Below are 19,963 nucleotides of genomic sequence, written 5' to 3' on the forward strand. Positions count from 1 at the left end.
TTGGAGTGTGGCTTGCAGATAGATTCACCTGAGATCAGTTCCATCTCTGAAAAGTCATGAATACCCTCTGGATGATTGCCATATGCCTTTCTCTGCATGTTTCCCCATGTTAACTGCCTGGCTCCAGCAGTTTGTGTATACAAGGGCACGACGGATAGCAGTGTGTGCACGCCATATGTTGCACAGTCATAACGAACAATCTGTTCAGTGGGGACATGCAGTCAAAAAAGTTTTTGCATGCAGTTGTTGAAGTGTCCTTGCTCCTGGTGGCACCAGGAACTGATTGAAAGAGTGGGGCTTCTTTGCTGGCAGGTTGTTTAATAAGCTTGTTGGTCAGGTCTTATCAGTGAGCTTATCAAACTGCTTGTCATGCAGACTGCTGTTCATGTAGACCAACTGTGTCTGATCTACAGGAGAGCAAAGCGGGAACAGGAAAGTTGTATTGTCATATAGAGACAGGGCACTATCCGTCATACTTTAAAAGACATATCCACTGGAGGGGAAAACAATATATGCTGGACAAAATGTGCTGCAGCTACCAAAATACCTGTAGCCAGCTGGTTTCAACATATAGCAATATTTTGACATTCTGTATCTCCGAGAGAGGAAGAGTGATTTAGAAAAGCTCAATATTGTTGAGAAAGAAAGGATACCTTAGCTGAAATCACATAGCCTGTTTAAATTCAACATTGTTTCCCAATACTCTCCAGTGACAGTTGACATACCATAGCAAGGAGGAAAAAATATATAATTTTTTTTTTTTTTTCAAAATACAGCCACGTAGACTCTGTGTGCTGCTTATAATGTTAATGAGCTGATGACTTGGGGCAACTTAGCTCAGTGTTAAGCTAATGTCATTCGAATGTGTAAACAAGTGAACTTATGAATATAGACTTATCTTTGTTCCACCACAACAGAAGTTTTATAGTGTATCTCATAAAATTTGATTCTACATTCTTGATGTTAGTCTTTGTGCTTCCCACCACACATCAGCATTTGGGTATTTTTTTTCTAGCTTGTTACTAAAGAAAACTTGCAACGAAATATGATCAGGCAATATAAAGTCAATGGAGAGTGATGAGAGGGTCTTATTTGCGCCCTGTCTCTGTACATAACCATCCACAGACTATATCCACACTACGCAGGTACATTTGTAAGTGTTTTTTTTTGGTGTTCCACACCACATGAGTGCTTGCAGATTGTGTCCCAAAAGCCCACCATCCTTACTGAAACACCCCTAATGAATATGTGCAAGATCATGTGCATGTTCTGTTCATGCTTGATACTAGAGGCCTAGATCATGTAACAATCCAGGGACTGCCCATTGCTCCGAAGGCCAATTATCCAAAACCCCAGTTGTCCTAAAAATGTCCCATTGGAACAAAACCCTGTTACCTGAAAACAAATGGCCATTATTGTGAAACCCCAACTGTCCGAAAAATGTCCACTGGTTAAGTTTAGGCAGGGATTTCCTCAGGTTAAGGTTAGTGTACTCAGGGGTGGATGCCTTTCTTGGCAGGGATGAGTAACTCTTTTGGAATAATAGACCGTCGGACCAATGGCATGGCACCAACAATTGTACAGCAGCATTTTTTGAAAGCTACTTTCCCATCTGCACTGCAGTAGCAAACGTGTGTTTTCACATTTAAACAACATTGTAGAGCTTTTTTGAAAATCCCTATTTCCACAGGTTGAAAACACCATCTCAGTATGGACAGAAGGCCAGTGTGGGATAAAAAAAGATGTGTTTTCGAATTGAGCTGGCTTAGTGTGGACATGGCCATATAGCTCAGCCTCCAGCTTCAGGTCCCCTGTCTTGTGAATTTCCTGCACCACTCCCAAAAAAGCAATCCCATCACAGGCAATCACCCTTCAGTCAACTAAAGATTCAATTGGACAGGCAGAGTCAAGGCTGCAGCTCAGTGTGTATTACTCCCATCCATTTTTCCGGGATGGGGAATCCTTGCCCATCCTAGATGTGTATCAGAGCATCACTTTCAGGCAAGCAGGCATGGTGTTGGAAGGGGAGGGCAGCTTTAGATTGATCCCCTCCCTGTATTCTTTGTTGCAAAGTGTCAATAGAGATTACCTGCACTGTGACACACGTGAAACACCCGTAACAATAATGAGCTTTTCCAGAAGAATGCACCCAGCGGAGCCCACTTTTCTAGGTCTTTAAATTGCCATTATTTCCATGGTTACAGCAGGTCATGCTCTAGCTGCTTGAAATCAGGCTGGTGCAGGACTTTCCAGAGGCTTCTCTCCAGTACCCAGCAGATTGCCTCAAATAGGCAATTGCCATGTAAATTTTAGGGTGGTGCGAATGATAATCATAGTCAGGAATGACTCTCTACAGCAGATTTGATTTGACTTTGATGAGTGTAATCAGGAGACCATCAGGTAAAGGACTGATGGCACAGTGTTCCTGAGATAATGGGAGAAGCATTTACACTTGAAATTAGTATAGCATAAACACAGCTTCAAAGGACAAATCTAAGCTAACCTTTTGTTTTCCCCCTCCCTCTGCTTGGCTGAAGGGGAAGAGGAATAAGCCAGGAGTGGAGACAGCAGACACTCCAGACTCGGCACGTGGGCGAGGGGAGAAGAAAGCCATCAAGTAAGTGCCTGGTAACTGGTTGGGGTAGTATAGTCTGGTGATAATGAACTCCATTTGGTTCAGCTTCGAGTCCCTCAATGTGTATGAAGTAAACTAAAAAGAAAATTAGTCCCAATCTTGAAGGCTACAATCTCTAAAAGAGTATGCACGGGGAGACATTAAATGAAATGTTAGTGATTTAATCAGTATTGATTAAACCTGCATTATCTTACCTGTGCCAGTGAAACTTTTGGCTGGAGTACATTCCTGTTATCTGCAGTACACTTCTGTTATCTCTGAGTTGTAAGATAGGAAGCGGTCCTAAGTGCAGGCCTTTAGCCAAGTCTCTGTACAGCTTACAATGGTGCAGATCTAGGTAATTTCAGGAAGAGGGTGGGGCATTTCGTAGAAAACGATTGTGAATTTTTTGTGGGATTGCTCCTGTATAAATGTTTGGGAGAGTTTCCGTCTAATATTTCTTACAGGGCGCACACAAAGACACAGGTATTTTCCATTCTCAATGAAACAAGGCTATAGGTCAGTACCAGAAAATGTCAGCTTTGTAATGCTAAGTATAATACTTGATTCCACAAAATGCCTCTATTAACCTGCTCACCGCTACTTCTCTTTTTATAGCCTGCTGTTGTCTCAGCTATTTTGGAATGTGTGTATTTACATATCTATTTTTTAACTTTTCTGTGTGGACAGTTCAAGCCCTAAGCATGGGCTCTGTGAATGGTTTTTGACTTGGTTCCCTCGGTCCCTTAATTTTTGCATTTTCTTTCTCACTGGCTCCAGCGGCATTGGTGTGCTCTCTGTTCATCATTTCAGCTTCAACTCCTCTCATTGTGCACTGCCTTTTCTCTTCCCGCTCTGTCCCTGTGCTACAGCTCTGACCACTGCTGTGTGACTCGTATGACATCAGTGATTCTGCTCACCTTTTTCTCCTCTACTTCGACTGTCTGCGATTTATCTCTCTGCCTCGTGTTTCATGCTCTCATGCTTCCTCACTACTCACGCCAAGGATGGAGGCCAGACTTCTTGATGTTTACTCAAATGTGTGTCATCTGTGGTGCTGTGCTAGATGAACAGAATGTAATCACGTGCTGTATGTATTCATCAGAATATGACTTTTCCTCTTTTTTTCTCTACCTATCTCCCTTGTATCTCTGTGTCTATGCTATAGCACATTTCTTTATGAATAGCTTTGGTGAATGCCTTTTTCTCAAGGCTGCCCCTTTTTTACTTTTAAATTGAACCGCTATGATGATTTTGTCAGCTTCAGGTACAAAACTAGACATTAATCTGGATCTGTTTTGTTTCAAAGTCCCATTCGATGCAGCTGTAAGATCCGCCCCCTTCCTCAAACCAAGTCCTCTCATCATCTCCAAAAGGAGGAACGGCCGTCTGGTTCTCCCATTGTGAATGATTGGTTGGTGCCAAGGCTGTCCATAGTTGTGTTGCTCTGACCTGTCTCTCTCTCTGGCCACAGTGATCTAGACAGAGACTTTTGGAATAACAATGACAGCAGCACAGTGCAGCAGAGGTGGAGCTCCTATCCGCCCAAGGAGTTCGTACTAAACATTTCTCCCTATGCCCCATACGGAGATCCTCGCCTCACACTCAAGTGAGTCTTGGTCCAAGGCTGGTAAGAGACTTCCCCCTGAGCAGGGCTGTAATGAGGCAGGGGCTTCTCCTCTCCTCTTCTCTCCTCTTCTCTCCTCTCCTCTCCTCTCCTTTCCCCCTTTTCCCCTTTAACTTCCCTGCCCTTCCCTTCCATTCCCTTCCTCACGATCTCCTTCTCTAGCTGTGCAGTCACTACCAGTGCCCATTCATAAAATCACTGCTTCAAAGCATTTTGACAAAAAACGTTGCATTATATAAAACAATGGGTGTTATAATGGCTGCCAACTTAAATTACATCCACCTAGTTTCATAGACCTGATGCGTTTTTTCATATGGATAGTAGGTGCCTGAGGATAAAATCTTTGCATGAATATGAGCAGATATTTTGCCAAAGGCCTTTTGAAAAAACTCATTCCACAAATGTCATATTGTTACAATAGATATTCTGTACGTTTCTAGTCTTATTGTTGCTGCATAATTTGTTTGCCATCAACAATAACAATATCAACAGCAATAACAACAATAACAACCCATCTAATGTATACACACTGTAGGGCACTAATGGTTGCTCATGATTACTCATAATCTGCTCAGGAAATGTGAGCGTAGGAAATGTCATTCGCGGTGCACGCATTACGGCATCCCCATGACAGACATTTGACGATTACTGCAGCAACGCTGCATGGCCCTTTAACCCCCCAGGCTAATTCTGCTCCTACTCCTCAGACCCTCTCGCCTTTTAATGAACATAAAGGCGCATGTTCAGATGCCCCCCATTCTCTACAGCCCTGCCAGCCCCACTAACTCCTAACCTCTAACCTATCACCTCTCTCCCATGGGTTGTAACCATGGAGACGGACAACCCTCATAGCTTTCCTATCCAAATGACATGCGTATGCCTTAACCCAACTTGCCTATCTATTTGTGCCCCTGTCCCCTTTCTATGTGAAGTGAAATTGCCGGTTCTTGTCGTTGTGGAGGGTTGACCGTTATGCCAGGTTGCCATGTGGTGCCAGTGTTCACCTGTGGTTTACAGTGCTCCATCTGTGACTCCTGTCTGATCCCCATCAACATGATACCTGATGTGTAGTGCACCAGTGCTTTATTAATGTGCAGGGCAATGGACATTTCAGTAGGCACTTGAATCAAATAAAGCCCTGGCAAGGTCATACCTATATCGCTCTGGGCGCTAAGAGTAGACATCCTGCTACCAGGCATCTGTCTGATAAACTGTTTAATAACTGTTCATCTTGAATAGACCTAGCCATTGAGGATTGTGTGTCAAATTGCCTGGAGAAAGAAGGCAGCAGTGGACTTATGAAGGTGGTAGATATATGGATTACTGTCTGAAAACTCTGCCTGAAGATGACGGCTGCTGATCTCTGGAAGCCAACTGTAGGCCCCAGTGATTGTGTCTTGTGAGGTTCATTTTTTTAAAAACCCTCGAGGTTGTCATTTATTGTTCATAAAGCTTTTTTTCAATAGGTCCTGTCCTCACAGCTGTTTCTGCTGTCCCGCGGTGGAAAATGGATAAACCATCACTGCTGTAATGGCGAAATGGGTTGTTTTATTAGTGGGCAATACCGGAAATATGAGCCAATAATATACTGTGGCAAGTATGCCATTCAATTAAAACACGAACAGACTGAGGATTTTTATTTAACTCGGAGAGGCAGAGAAGCTGACCTCCTAACTCCAACCCAGCTACAATAATATGCTCCTGAAGTCACAACCAACAGGCAGCGGGGAAATCATTTCCCTTCTTAGATTCTCTAGAGATCAGCAGCTTTCAATCTCTATAGTGACATGAGGCCTCATTTATCAAACAGGTTAACTACTCCCCCTGATCAATCTCCATATTCACAGATTTACTGGCTTTGGGGTTCAATACTATCATTTTTCAGTATTGAACGTGTTATATAATTAATGTCACTGCCAGTCATGACACTGTATTAAAAAAATCATAAATGCTTAAATTGATATTACACACCTTGATTTTCAAGTTTTTGGTGCTTTTTATTTATCTCATGCTGTGTTTTATTAATCTGATCATTTTTAGAGGAAAACCAGTTATAGCCTCTATGGTTTTCACTCCTCTGTAGTGCGTCAAGACTACACTCTATAGCCGTGCTGTGACAATGCTGAGTGCAGTGTGCAGTGCATATGCAGCACCATCATATGTAATCATGTCTGTGATTTATGGCCCCTGGTATTGATATATTCTTAGTTTTAGAGAAAGGACATTAACCTCTGTAGTTGCCTCAATAAATGAGGCCCATGGCTCTGTCGTTGACCATTGCTCCAGCAGTGTTAGCCGTGGTGTTGTGGTGATTGATGACTTATCCATGTGTTCAGACAGGTCAATTGGTCAGGATTATATGTGAAAGGTGACCTTCAAAGGGACTTGCAAGTGCATCTCCCAATTCAATCTCGCTGTTGCGCACTAGAGTCCAAACTCTTGTGTTCTTTACCTCAAATCCTGTGTGTCCTGCTCCAGGAACACCATGATGCATGTATTTTGATATTCCCTGCATATTAATGAAATGTGGTCATGTCACCAGAGGGCACTACTGTGCTTTATTTTTGAACATCACTGCTTTCAATGCAGACATGTCATTTTGAATCCCAAAACCAGTTTTGAGAGGAAATTTGAGTGGACAGCAGCTCTCAAATATGAACCGTGGTTATTTTCTGTACCTTGTCCTGCTTTTGGAAGTCATTATGTTTCGATTGCCTTTCTTATTCTTTCAATTGTGCAGTCCTTCAACAGTTTATTCTACCTGTTTCTCTGTTTACTGTTATTGATGCTGAGTGTTCATCAAGTGACAACTAAATGTTTATAGATTGAAGTACCACAGATTTATATCTCAAACTGGAACAAAAGTGTTTACCCATGGTGGAAATCAACATTTGATGTATTACAGCTACAGATGCACTTGTATTTCATTGAATGTCACTTTGGATGGCTGCCTAAATGAGTCATTTATTTGCTCACGGGGCACTCCAATACAAGGGATCCTTCTATTGCTCTAAGATGCCACCACTGGGTTGTTTTATATAGTAGGACATTTCAAGGCCCAAATGGCTAAATGAATGAGAGAATGAGATCTAAATGAACAGCATCCACACACTGCTGCCGCTAGTGAATGCTGGCAGCTCTAGTAGCGCTCCTCCAGGCCCAAAGGAGTGACTTGTTGCAGGTCTTCCACCCTCCACAGGCTCCCAGTGAATTCTCCTCCTCCTCCTATTCCTCCTCTTTCTCCTCTTTCTCCTCCCCCATTCCTCCCTCTCTCTCTGCACTGGACTCCAGACCCTTTCATCCTCCTGCCTGTCTCTTGGCCTGGAAAAGTAGACCTGCCCCTTCGCACACTCTACTGATCTGCTTCACCTCCTTAGCCATGTGTTTGCTCAATCTGTTTTCCTGTGTGTCTGTTTCTGTCTGTCTGTCTTTCTCACACTCTTTGGTCTTTTTCTCCTCTGCCTCTTGCTGTTTTTTCCCTCTCTGCACCCTCCTGTCTGCTGTGGTATCTCCCCACCCTCTCGCTCCCTCTTAGTGGGGCAGTGTCAGGGGGTCAGAAGGGGGCAGCAGGTGGGCATGGGGATGATGGGGGGGGTCCTTGTCGCAGTGACAGTGTGAAGAGCATGGTGACGGGGGGAGTGAAGGCCGGAAAGTGGCAGACGGTCCAGGGACACATGCAGTCCGGAGGATTGAGGCCCAGCAAGTGAGTTCAGACCCGAACAGAAGTCAAGTGAACAGGCATTTCAGTCACTGCACCGACATTCACATTAATACGTTAATCGCTATGCAAATGTAATTCCTCTATATTTTATTTCAGCAGCAGCTACGATTGCATGAAACAGTTTTGAGTTGTCGTTTAAAGCAGGCAGGCAGATGAGATTGAGTAGGTCGGAAAGCAGAGCTAAGGTGTCAAGGTGAGTGTGTGGGCACAGAGCAAGGTGTGATGACTGGGGGAGTGTGTTGGGAAATGGCATGTGAGCTCTCCTCGCGAGAAGCTAACAATAGCTACTTGTGCTGTATCACACTGACTCAAACCCTGAGCTGACACAGCCAGCCCAGCTGCACAATATGCTGTATTATACTGTGAGAGAATACAGTATGTTCTATTTATGTGGCCTGAGAAATTGCACTGACTGCAATTACATAGTACAAAAATGCAATAGAGAAACACTCACGTTTTCACACAATGGCAGTGGTACCCACAACAACCATTTACATTCTGACTGAAATAATGCATCATAAATGAGCTCCCCTGCCTTTCAATTGACATTTAGTGCAAACTATGAAAATGTGTGCCTGTGTTATGTGCACTCCTCTGCCACAGCCATGTTGTATGACATGATTTAGAGTCTATATTCAGCGTGCTGTAAATGAGGCAGTTAATTTTCAGTTCTTCTGGATTTTTTGCACCTTCCGCTGGCACCTTGTGTGTGTGATTTCTCCCTCCACATCACATTTACTCTCATCACTCCCTCACTCCTCATTCCCTCCTTCTCTCCTCCTCTCATCTTTCTTTTTGCCCCCTGTCTATAATTGGATTCTATTTTCAGGCTGCTATAAGTGTCTGTGTCTCTTGTGTTTGTGTCTCGCACCCCATTTTCTCTGTCTCTCCTCTATCCTCACCCTGTGCTCTTCCTTATCTTTGGCATCTCTCTCCATCTTTCTGTCACTGTGTAAAGCCACTCCTCTTCTTCTCCTCTTCTATGTGCCCACAGACTGTTTTCATCCCTGCAAAACCTTGCATTGCCCTTTTTATCCCTTTTTTATGGCTGTTAAGTATGATAGATAGCACACTGGTAGCCTGATGTAAAACCGTAGTAGATGAAGTAATGCAAGAGCAGAGTAAACAGCACCTAGCTGATGTGAATAGCTCTTTCATGACCTAATTCTGATACCCTGGGTTACACAGCGATCTGTGTGAGAGGAGGATATATTTAGTGAGTTTGGAAAATATCAAAAAGATGATACAGGATACTGTAGAGCCCACATCTAACTAAAAACAAGGAGAATGATATCTGATCGTATCTAACCATGGCTGTTGGATCTTTTTCACATCTTGTGTTGAAGTGACAGCATTGCCTAAGCACTGAAACATTTGAGAAAGGTAATGAATAGTATTTATGAAGGGGAGGAGTGGAAAATGGGAGACTGAGAGAGGGAGGGAGGCATACTGTAGAACTTGGTTGGCTGGTGGGACGTCTCTAGGGGTCGAGCATCTATTTAAAAGAGGAAAAAGACTTAGAGAGAAAGGAGGAGAGGCTAACACAGATGGAAAAAGTTGTGAGAGGAAGTAGAGGAAATGGGGATCTCTCATCAGGCCAAAAAACCCTCAGCAGGACGACCTGGAAGCAGCAAAACCACGACCCACACACCTCTGCGCAGTCGCGTTGCACAGAATCGCTCCACGCCCATACGGACAGTGCACATTCGGCCACTGCCGACGCGAACCACACCCTCACGCAAACAGCACGCTCAGACTGCGCAGACACGCAAGGTGCATACACATCTGACGCAGACGCATGCGGCGAGCTCGCAGCTGGCACATTTCTATTCGACACAGCACTGTGACCAGCACACAGCACACAGCGATCACTCAGGCTGCACCTTCTACTGCTATTTCTGCTACTGCTGTTACTGCTGCTGCCTCACGTTGCTCTCTTTCTCTCTCCTCCTCCTCCTGTCTCCACCTCCCCATGCTCCTCCCCCTGCCTCCCTCTCCTCAAATTCTACCCCTCCTCCCTCCTCCTCCCCTTCGCCATCATCAACTTCCTGTTTGGATGAACTTTCCTGCACCTACCCTGACATCAACCTGACTTCTTCTGCTGCCTCTCCTCACTGCCCTGTACCGCCTTGCCTGTTTTCTGACGATTCCTCCCCTCTCTCCCCCGTTCCATCTTCTGCCTCTCCTGACCTCACCACCTCTGACCAACTCACCTCCTCTTGCCATCGCTCCCCTCCTCCATCTACTGTGGCCTTTTCTCCCACTCCGTCTCCTCCCTCTCCTCTGGCTTCTGAATCCTTACTCCCCCTCCAACGTCCTATTCTATGCCGGCCGCGGCCTTCCTCGCGCTCTCTGCCCTCCCTCCTCCTCTGTCCTCCCAGCTTTGGGGACCCAGGCTTGTCTTCTGCGTCCACTCTGGAGCACGTCCCCACCGGGATGGCCCGGCCTCGGACACTGCTGCGCCAGCAGAGTCTTCAGCAGCCTCTCATCCACCCGTCAGCCCCTGGTCTTGGCCAGCCCCCCACCACATCCCAGAGCCTGGGACAGTTGCACACTGCACCTGGCCAACCCGGGGGAGGTGGTGGCACAGGGGGGGGAGGAGGAGGTGGCAGCAGTGGTGGGGGTGGGGGTGCAGGCACACGAGGGGGTCCCCGGGGTGCACGGGGCAGTCCAGCAGGAGCAGGTGCCTCTCGCTATAGGGGAGGCGGACCAGGAGGGCGCTCACGTGCCAATCCTGGCAGCTGGGATTACATGATGGGCCAGATCCGAAGTCGCGGCCTGGATGTCAAGTCCTTCCTGTGAGTCTCTACCACTCTCTCTTTGTGTGTTTCTACAAACTTTTGCACTGGCAGTTACTTAGGCCTTTCTTTCTGTCTGATGTGACTTACAGTATCTGCAATGCTTGCACAGGTCTTACATGCATTTGCTTAATGTGCTGTATCTATTTTGTTTGAATACATTATAATGTAACTATACGAATCAATCATTTAGTGTGTAAAGATGAATAACTAACTTTGATAAGTTGATAAGTAAAGTTGAATAAGTTTAACTTTAATAACTGCTTCTACCTTAATTACGAAATATTGTTCAGTGCCTTTTCTTGGGTGGGTTTTCTTTCTCACTATCTGACATCCAGGGAAGGATATTGCATCCTATCCAGAATTATCCTACATATGTTATTCATGTTATTTGCTGTATATTATTTTGTGTGTGTGTGTGTGTGTGTGTGTGTGTGTGTGTGTGTGTGTCTGATTGTATGTTGGAATGTGCAGGATGTTTATTTATAGATAAATGTGTTGGTGCACGTACATTTTCTAATATAGTTGCAGAGATAATTCTATACATGTCAAAACGTATTATGCCAGTGTGGGATGATAAAGATGAAAGCAGATGAGGAGGACAGAATTTGGACAATTACCATATTTGAAAAACCCATTACAAATGCAAATAAGGCTAGACACAACTGGCTGTCTGTCATCTCTAAGCCCTGTGATATAGGACATGGATCACCATCCCACAGCAACTACACACCACAGATCACACACTAATGTCATAGTTTGTGTTTATTTGATTTTACTCTGAGAGCAGGAGTAGATATGTTCATGTGATAGATTTTATGATCCCTCTAAATCTCCACTGAAATGGGATCTTTGATGAATGAATACATAATGAGTGATGATACTTTTTAGTACTTGTTCATATGAGTGCACAGAGCTGTATTTGTTATGCATTGAAATTAATTTAGTTCCTCCCTTGTTATTGTTTGATTTAATCTGCTAAAAATGCACTCTTTCATGATTTTAAAATGAACAATATGTGCATGGAAAAATGGAAAAATGGAAGGGAAGTTGCAACATATTGTGGACCATTTCTATCCCATTCTGTGATAAATTGCTCAATGTTTACACTGTATGCTCTGCTAAACAGTAACATCTGTTTGGATGGCATTCAGCCTATCTCCTGCAATTGTCTTCACAGGACAGCTCTGGTAGTGCTAGTTCATAATATTCATGAGATGGTATCATGAAAAGTCATGAAATATTTTATATTCACACCATCCCACTCAATTACATGATGTTATTACTGAACCATCCACTGAAATCACTCTTAAATACTCTGCTTAGGAGACACACCAGTAGGGCTAATCCATATTTCATGAGTATTTTCCACCAAAAAGGCACTTCTTTTTTCAATGTCTCTGTAACTTTTATGCTAATGTGTAAATGATCGTACTTGTGTGTCCATTGGTCCTGCTGCTGGCCTGTCCACTTGTGTGTCAGCGTGTGTAGATCACAGAGTCCACGTGTCACTGTGCATCAGTGCATGAACAAGGGTTAAGCAAGTATGTGTAGATTCATGTTAACCCTGAAACATTGATCTTCTGTCACCAGCACCATTACTTCTACAACAGATTGTTACTTGAGGCCAGAAGAGGAGGGAGGGAGGGCAGAGGAGAAAGAGAGGGCGTGGGGGTGGAAAGGAGAAGGACACTGTCAAGGTGTGACGTGCTTAATGTCCCCTTACATGGAATCCATTTTCCACAATAGCCTTTCAGTAGACTCTTTTTATGTATGTTACAGCTGCTCTGGATGTCTGAGTGAGACGATATCTGAGCTTACACTGTTGGCTCAGACAGGAGCGCTAGCAGCTTAGCAGATATGACCGCCATGGTCACTGAGGGCAGGAGGCGTAATAGCAAACCTTAGCACCCATCATTATAAATATTAGCTCATTGTTGTTGGACTTTGTCTTCTGCAACATCAACACTGTAAATGATGGATGACACAGGGGCTTGGTAATAGACATGACCCATTGTTCAAGCCAGTTAATTTCAGTGTTGGCTGGATTCCTCCTGAGGGTAAATCATTGCTCAGCGAATGTGTTGGAGGTGTCATTGACACAGATATCTAGCCTTGGGAGCCATTTGACCAAATGAATCTCCTGGGAGATTGGTCTTTGTGCTTTTTGGCTCAAAATCAATGATTTATCCCGGTGTCGTTAACGTCCCATCCCTATCTCTCATCTGCTTCCTTAATGTTAGGAGTAGTGATTAAAGTGTTTCGCCAATATTCTTGAGTGTAAATGCCCATACTTTACTGGCACTGGGAGAGGAGGGATCCAATAACCATTATACTTACAGTAATAATAAGAGCACCACACCATTACATCTTATAGAGGTATAACAGAGAGATTATTAAACATGGCTTTATGGTGCGGCAAGGAACTCATTAGACGGTGTATTGGACAGTTGGAATGGGTAGCGGTGGGTCTTCACCCAAGCAGTATTTTCTAAGTGGAGGTATTTTATGAATGCAGCCAGGGGCTTAAGCTAAAGAAGTGAGGGTCCGGGTGACAGAGAGTAAGGAGGGAGGGAGTGATGAGGAAGCAGAGAATTAAGAGTAGGGGATAGGCATGGGGAAAAAGGGATTTGGAGAGGAATTGTAGCAGAAAAGAGAAGATGGAATGAGCGAGTGCAGCGCAGAGAGTGAGAGAGCACTGACCCAGAAAACGGTGACACACACCGAGCACCTCAAGATACCATGACACTCAAATAGAAACAATTAGTCCAGATCTTCTTAATGAGGCTTAATTAAATCTTAACTCTGGAGAAGGAAGGCAGGCATGTTAGATGGGAAAGGTGAGTCTAGAGGGAAAGCAGAAGGCAGGTTAAATAACCGAATAAATTACTCTGTGTGAATGCAAGTGTGTGTATCTGTGTGTGTTCTGTGTCTGTGTGTGTGTTTTGGGGACGGGGTGTTTATACAAATGGGTCTGCTGTTGATGTTCAAGCTGTTGAATATCACATCCATTAACAATCATTAACGAACAGCTATCAGTTTCACTTATGTCTGTATGACATGTGAATACCTGTGAGCACCTGTTCACATTGCAACTTCATTATGATCATTACATTATTATTGAATTGGCCTTTCAGTCTAAGGTTGCTCCTTAATATCCTTCCCTGGATCAAAGTGCTAACTACTGGGATGTTATGCAGCTTTGTGGATTTCCTCTTTTTGACCTTTTTTTCTCTCTGACTGCCTCCTTGGTTTGCTCTTACACATCTTCCCTTATTTTCCTGCTGTCTGTCTGTTTTCTTTCCTTGCTCTCGCCTTGAAAGCATCTGTACATATGACCTCTCTTTTCTTCTCTTCCCCTGCACCGCGCCCACTGACTCCTCCTGGCATCCCTTTATGTTTGGTTTCTCTCTCCTCCTGCATCTGCTCCTCGTTCTTGTTCTTTTCCTTGCCTCTGTTTCTATCTCTGTTTCTGTCTCTGTCTGTTGTATATTTGGGGAGCCAGTGAAGGGAAGATGGTGGTCCTGTCTTTGGCCATTGGTTTGGCCGAGCAAGATGACTTTGCCAATATCCCTGACCTGCAGGAAACAGCGCAGGCAGCACCAGCCAATCAGGAGCCCCCTCCTGAGAAGAGGTACCAGATGAAGTATGAGTGCATGGTGTGTGGGAGAGAGTGGGGTGCAAATGGAAGGATGTGAAGGATCTGGGTATGAGATTGAAGGGGGGAAAAAAATGGCGTTAGAATTCATGTAGAGTAGTTTTCTAGTGTTTTTCACTGACTCACTGCACTCAAGTGTATTGTGCCACAGACGGCTGTACCTGAAATAGCACCAGACGCAGCTTGATATGACACTATGCTACCAAAACAATGAGAACTGACGATAGTACCAAAGGTAGCCAAGGTAATGCCGAAAAAAGCAAATACCTGTAGTGCTGAAATGACTGAAGGGATAAAGCAATTTGGGTGTTAGCTGTAAAGCGGTAATGAGCTCATAAATCACTGCAGTGAGATGCTCACCTGCACCCTCACTGGCACTCTACTCCTTTTATCTGTTTTCAGGAATAAAAAATTGGCCAGTCAAATAAAACACTGTTGTCTCATGCCAGTGGTCCATTTTTCCAACCATGATAATTATCTCCCATTTTGCAATGACATTCTCCTCCACCATTTTCATATCTGTTTATTTGTCTTTTCTCTCCTGTCTTCCAGAGACCTCCCATTGGTATTTGTCGTATTTCCTTTGTATTTTCATGCTTTTATTATCCCAGTCCTTTCTACTCCTGTGTTCTTTCTTCAGCTTTTTTTTCCCTCCTGCTCATTAGCTTCCTTCAATCGCCCTCTGCCGCTCTGAGAGTCCCGTCTCTGCAGCTCCACCGAGGGCCCAGAGAGCCTCCTCATTATTCCACAACATGTTAGTCACTTACATAAACATGCTGCTAAAAATAAACCTTTTCCTTGCCAACTACCTTACACTCCATAGATGTTTAAATATCTCCACTGATCTATACGGATACAATGCTGTGGCTCAGAGAAGAATATTTCTAAATCCAGGCTAGAAAACGGACCATTTTTGTGCTGCTCTTTGCAGCTAACAAACAGGTACAGTGGCTTTGTCGTGTGAAACAAATAATATAACCCACAGTGCGCTTGGCATTGTTCATTTCAGCTGTGGATGGTTAGATTATTTGCACCAGCGTTTCACAATACAGACCCGCAGAGTGAAAATCCGGCATTCAGTTCAGCGCCGGGCTGATACGACACACTTGATTTCCTCTGCAGTCCAATTAGGCCACTTTAACCTCACTTTGATTCTGTGACAAATTGGAGACACTTTGGAGACACATAATGTGACACACACCTTAAAATAAAATGGTCGGGTAGAGTGGCCAAATCCTGATTTACCCGTCACACCAATTATTTTCCATTCAGAAATATTTCATCAATTTGACGCTGATTTATAAGTTGGGTTCTATTACAGTACAGATGGTTACTGTTTTTTTTCCTTATCTATCCTACACAGCTAGAGGATGAGATTTCACTTTGTAGTCTATGCAGCCGGAAACAGTGTGAGGCGTTTTAAAAATCTCTTCTCCTGTGGATATATGTCAAACATTAAGGTTTAATCAAAGTGTAACGCAAACAGGGTCGGTGGTGTCTCCAGCACAACGCCAATTGTCCTTCCGGAACTAATAACCACCTTCATTTATCATAGGCAGAGCTTGCCTTGAGAGCTATGCTATGTCAACAACAACTGAAAGATATTTGTCTCTCAGTTCGTCTGCCTCATTTTAGTCCCTTGCCCCCAAGCGTCCTCTGGCCTTTTTCTAGAGTCAACACAACACTGCACTGAGTTACAAAGAAGCACGCAAGTGTTTTTTAAGAACACTGTTTTTATGAACCTCAGTTCATAAGATCCATAATTCATAATGATATTTTAGCATATTCGCTATCCAGGATTAGTGCAAGACCCATAGAGCCACTGTGCTGCAGATTTTTTATTTTGTTTTGCATATCTCCTTTGTGCATTGTATTTAGCTTTTCAGCTTTTGCATTCACCTGGGGAATCTTCTTAAATGGGATGTGAAAATCAACAGCTAGTAGAGACTATACAGCAAGCAGACAATATACACTCCTTGTTCCAGCACATGGCCAAGAGCACTCGCATCGATTAACAGTGATTGAGTGCATTGTAGTGTTTTCTAGATTAACCTGAGGTTCATTTTATTGTACTCAGTCAAAACTGAAAAGCTGGCCGTGCATGGTGTCTGAAAGGGGAACAATCAAAAAAAAAAAAAAAAAAAAAAAATGAAATTAAACTGTAATGAGGGCTTTGGATGTCTCAGTCCTTTGGCGAACTCTGTCTGTCCCTCTCTTGAGTTGTAAACTAATTCTGCTTGAGCCACTTATTGTTTTGTTTGTTTCAAGATGAATTACAAATTCAGATTTCTCATGAATGTTTTAGCCACCCTCTAATTAGATGCTAAATTTAGCAGCTCATATAAATATCATAAGTGTATAGTGTATTAGAAATGCAAGGTGTGAGCTAGTAGGGAGCATACCATTCCCTGCGGTGTTAGTGCTGACTACACAGATGTCTGACCATGATTTAATCAATCACGTCCTTGGCATATTGCTTTTACTAAACGGGGCTCTCAAACCTGCCTCCAGCTGTAGACAAAGCCATTCTTCCATTAGTCTCTTGTTCTCCACACCCATATCATCAACATGTGCACCCACATCAAACATGTCCTTCATGGGCCCATCACTCAACTCCATATCCACATCCCTCATATGTACCTATAATGGGATCAAATAAATTTTAGTGATAGGAACAAGTCACAGGTAGAATATATTAGGCACAAACTTGTTGGTTTTCTTCAGGCATTTTTTTGTTATGAAGTTGTGCGGTTTTCAGATATTAGCGGCAAAGAAAAATGAATAAAACCTTGGATTCAGATTCAGGTGCATTTATGCAGGAGTGAAATTTCTCATCTAGTGTTGAATAGCAAAGAGCTGCTGTACACAACTGATTTGTGGTGTCCCACATTTTGCCTAAGGCCTGATGTTATACGGTGATATCCCAGGTTGCACACTGCAATTAGCCAGGGAACCTTGGTTTTGTAAACACCTATGTACTAAAGCTTCAAAAGACAGCAGTAAGGCGAGACTTTGCTAGATTGCTCCTCATTTATCCTGCATATTGTTTCAGCCATAACTGAGGGTAAGCAAAAACAAGAGCAAAATTATTCCCGCCAGCCCTGAGAAGGTGGGGTAGCGCCGCAGATATCCATTATGCTCCTACATTGACCTTGTGAGTGCGGTCAGTGGCTGACAGGGTCCTGTGTAGCCATTTGTTTTTTGAAGACAGGTAAGAACAGACAGACAGAGCTGCACAGTGCCAGACTTGGTGGAATGGACTTTTAGGCCAAGGTGACACAATTTAACAGGAAGGAGAGGAAGGCAATGTTGTCTGGTAATGTAGTAGTAGTTGAGCACTGGCTTTGGATGCTGGCAGCAACAATGTCTTCTGTTGCTTTGACTCCTGGGTCACACATGCTGAGATGTTTACATCCGAAGCATCCATAAGTTGTAGATCTCAGAACGCTTAATTAGGGTACTAGAGCGGTTTGTTAATGCCTCAGTGGTTTTCACTCACAGAAATCTGCTGCGATTCACTGAACCCATAGGTTATTCCTTACTGTTGCTATAAAGGGAAGCCACAGTCCCCGAGAGCTTTCAATGTAGATCTCTCTCTGAGAAGCAAGCTAACGGTCCAGTAAGGAAGGAGGTTCTAGATGGAGAAGGCGGGATATATCCTTGTGGCACGTTAACATTCAATCTGCTTGCCTGTGGCCTTTCAATTATTCATCCATGCATGTTACATCATTTTATGTAAGCCAGTGGAGTTATTTCTTGTTGCAGAATCCATCTCACAGATATGCATAGATGTATATTTGTCTCTGCCTCAGAGATGTAATGCACTCACTTAAGATTTTCTCAGTGTCTGTTAATTGCCAAGTGAGCTATATAATGCTGTTTCATAATTTATGAGCTTATTACATTGCTTAACTTGACATGAAAGACTAGGCAAACACAGTGGATGGCAGTGATGACTCAGTGATGGTGGGCACAGACAAACAGCCCTGAAATTAAATGAAAACACATTTATATTGATTTACAGCAAATGCATTTATGCCGTATATGACGGAGGAGGGGATGTTAAAGGTTAGTGCATAATGCTAAGCCATTATAACAAACTAGATTAGTTCACATAGGTGTATATAAATTTTAAAGTGGCAATTCAGCATCTTAGTTTCTTAGATTGAAAAACTTCTCTTATTGTGCAACATGTAATATTGTCTATGACTGTATGCTTGTACATAAACCTGTAAATTGACAATATTATGCTCTGCTAGTCTGACACAGTGCTCCTCCTGTGACAGGGGCTTTATAGGCCTGAATAATCAGCTGTGTCTTGGGGGACTGGTTAAGATTGCCCCTTGGGCCTTGGCTCCCTGCGGCCACAACGCTCATCCACAGACCACCGGGGAATGCAGGGATGCATTCAACCACATGCTAAGAGAGGGGGAAGTAGATAGCACTAAGGCAGAAAAAAGGAATCACAAAGAGAGGGGGAGGAGAATGCATTCATACATTTATCCATCCATATGTCAGCAGAGGAGGAGGGAAGTTTCAGAGTGCAAATCCATCTTCCTTCCGAGAGAGTAGTAAGGAGTACTTATTGTACTGTGCACATCCATGCGTTATGTGGGTCTAAGGGCACCACTCTTGCCAGCAGGTACATGCTGGTACACATGCTCACACACTAAAACATCCAGATCGACTGATGGTGGTTGGGGAGACGAGTTATTAGGCGCATTAACGTGGGACCCATGTGTCCTGCCTGAGAACAGGTGACACATCTGCAGCAGCTTCCACCTCTTGAGGCCATCTTGAATTAAACAGTGATTCAAAATATCTGGTAGGCTTTGTGTTGGCAGGCTTAATGGACTTTTAAATTGTTTGGATGGTTTTATGTTGGTGGAATTCCCTAGAATGATAGGTTATTTATTTTAATTGAGCACTGAGATATGAATGCTAAATTGCAGAGAGGTTTGGGAGCCTATAAAAAAGATTAGCGGCAGCGGGGTGGGGGGCTAGTAACAGTGCAGATAGAGTAGACAGTAAGCTCCATCGTGATTGCCATGCATATATTACAGTGTCTCACTGAATGCAGGAGATCGGATGGGCCAACCCGCCCAAAATAGCCGTCACTCTGATTAGACCTAATACTATTATTAGTTGTAGGTAAAAAAAAAAAAAAAAAAAAATCTTGGAGAAGCACTGGAATATTACTTCCAATATCTATGCAGTCATAAAACAGCACTTACACAGGTCTGGAGAGAGACAGCACTTGGCACCCACTGAATTGCTCTGTGGTTTCTATTTCCATTCGGAGTTCAGTGAATGAAACACAAATACAGTAGGCAGCAGTTAGTGCCTCCCTTGTTGCTCCTTCCTGAAATGGGATTTCAGTAAATGATGCTATTTTGGACTCTTTTCCAATACAAAGATCCAGGAAGTAATTAGTTATCAGTGAGAGCAGGATATTTGGATATCATAGCAGGTTTTTGGTTGTAGACTGAGGAGTCAAGGACCAGGGATGACTAGCTCACCATGGTGGGGATGCACATGTGCTCTC

General features: G+C 43.6%; 1 protein-coding gene across 2 annotated transcripts in view; it reads left to right on the forward strand.

Moving 5' to 3' along the window:
* syt7a (synaptotagmin VIIa) overlaps positions 1–19,963 on the forward strand; it is a 66,854-nt gene that overhangs the window by 36,501 nt on the left and 10,390 nt on the right. Inside the window, exons 1-2 of one of the 2 annotated variants that reach the window (XM_030053733.1) lie at positions 9,541–10,760; positions 14,266–14,394. In XM_030053733.1, the coding sequence (XP_029909593.1) occupies positions 9,541–10,760; positions 14,266–14,394 (1,349 nt within the window). Of the gene's footprint in view, positions 1–2,537; positions 2,618–9,540; positions 10,761–14,265; positions 14,395–19,963 lie in introns of those variants that run through there. The other variant, XM_030053735.1, reaches the window with a different exon arrangement.

This window comes from Myripristis murdjan, chromosome 6, assembly GCF_902150065.1.
Source record: "Myripristis murdjan chromosome 6, fMyrMur1.1, whole genome shotgun sequence".
NCBI classification, from domain to species: domain Eukaryota; kingdom Metazoa; phylum Chordata; class Actinopteri; order Holocentriformes; family Holocentridae; genus Myripristis; species Myripristis murdjan.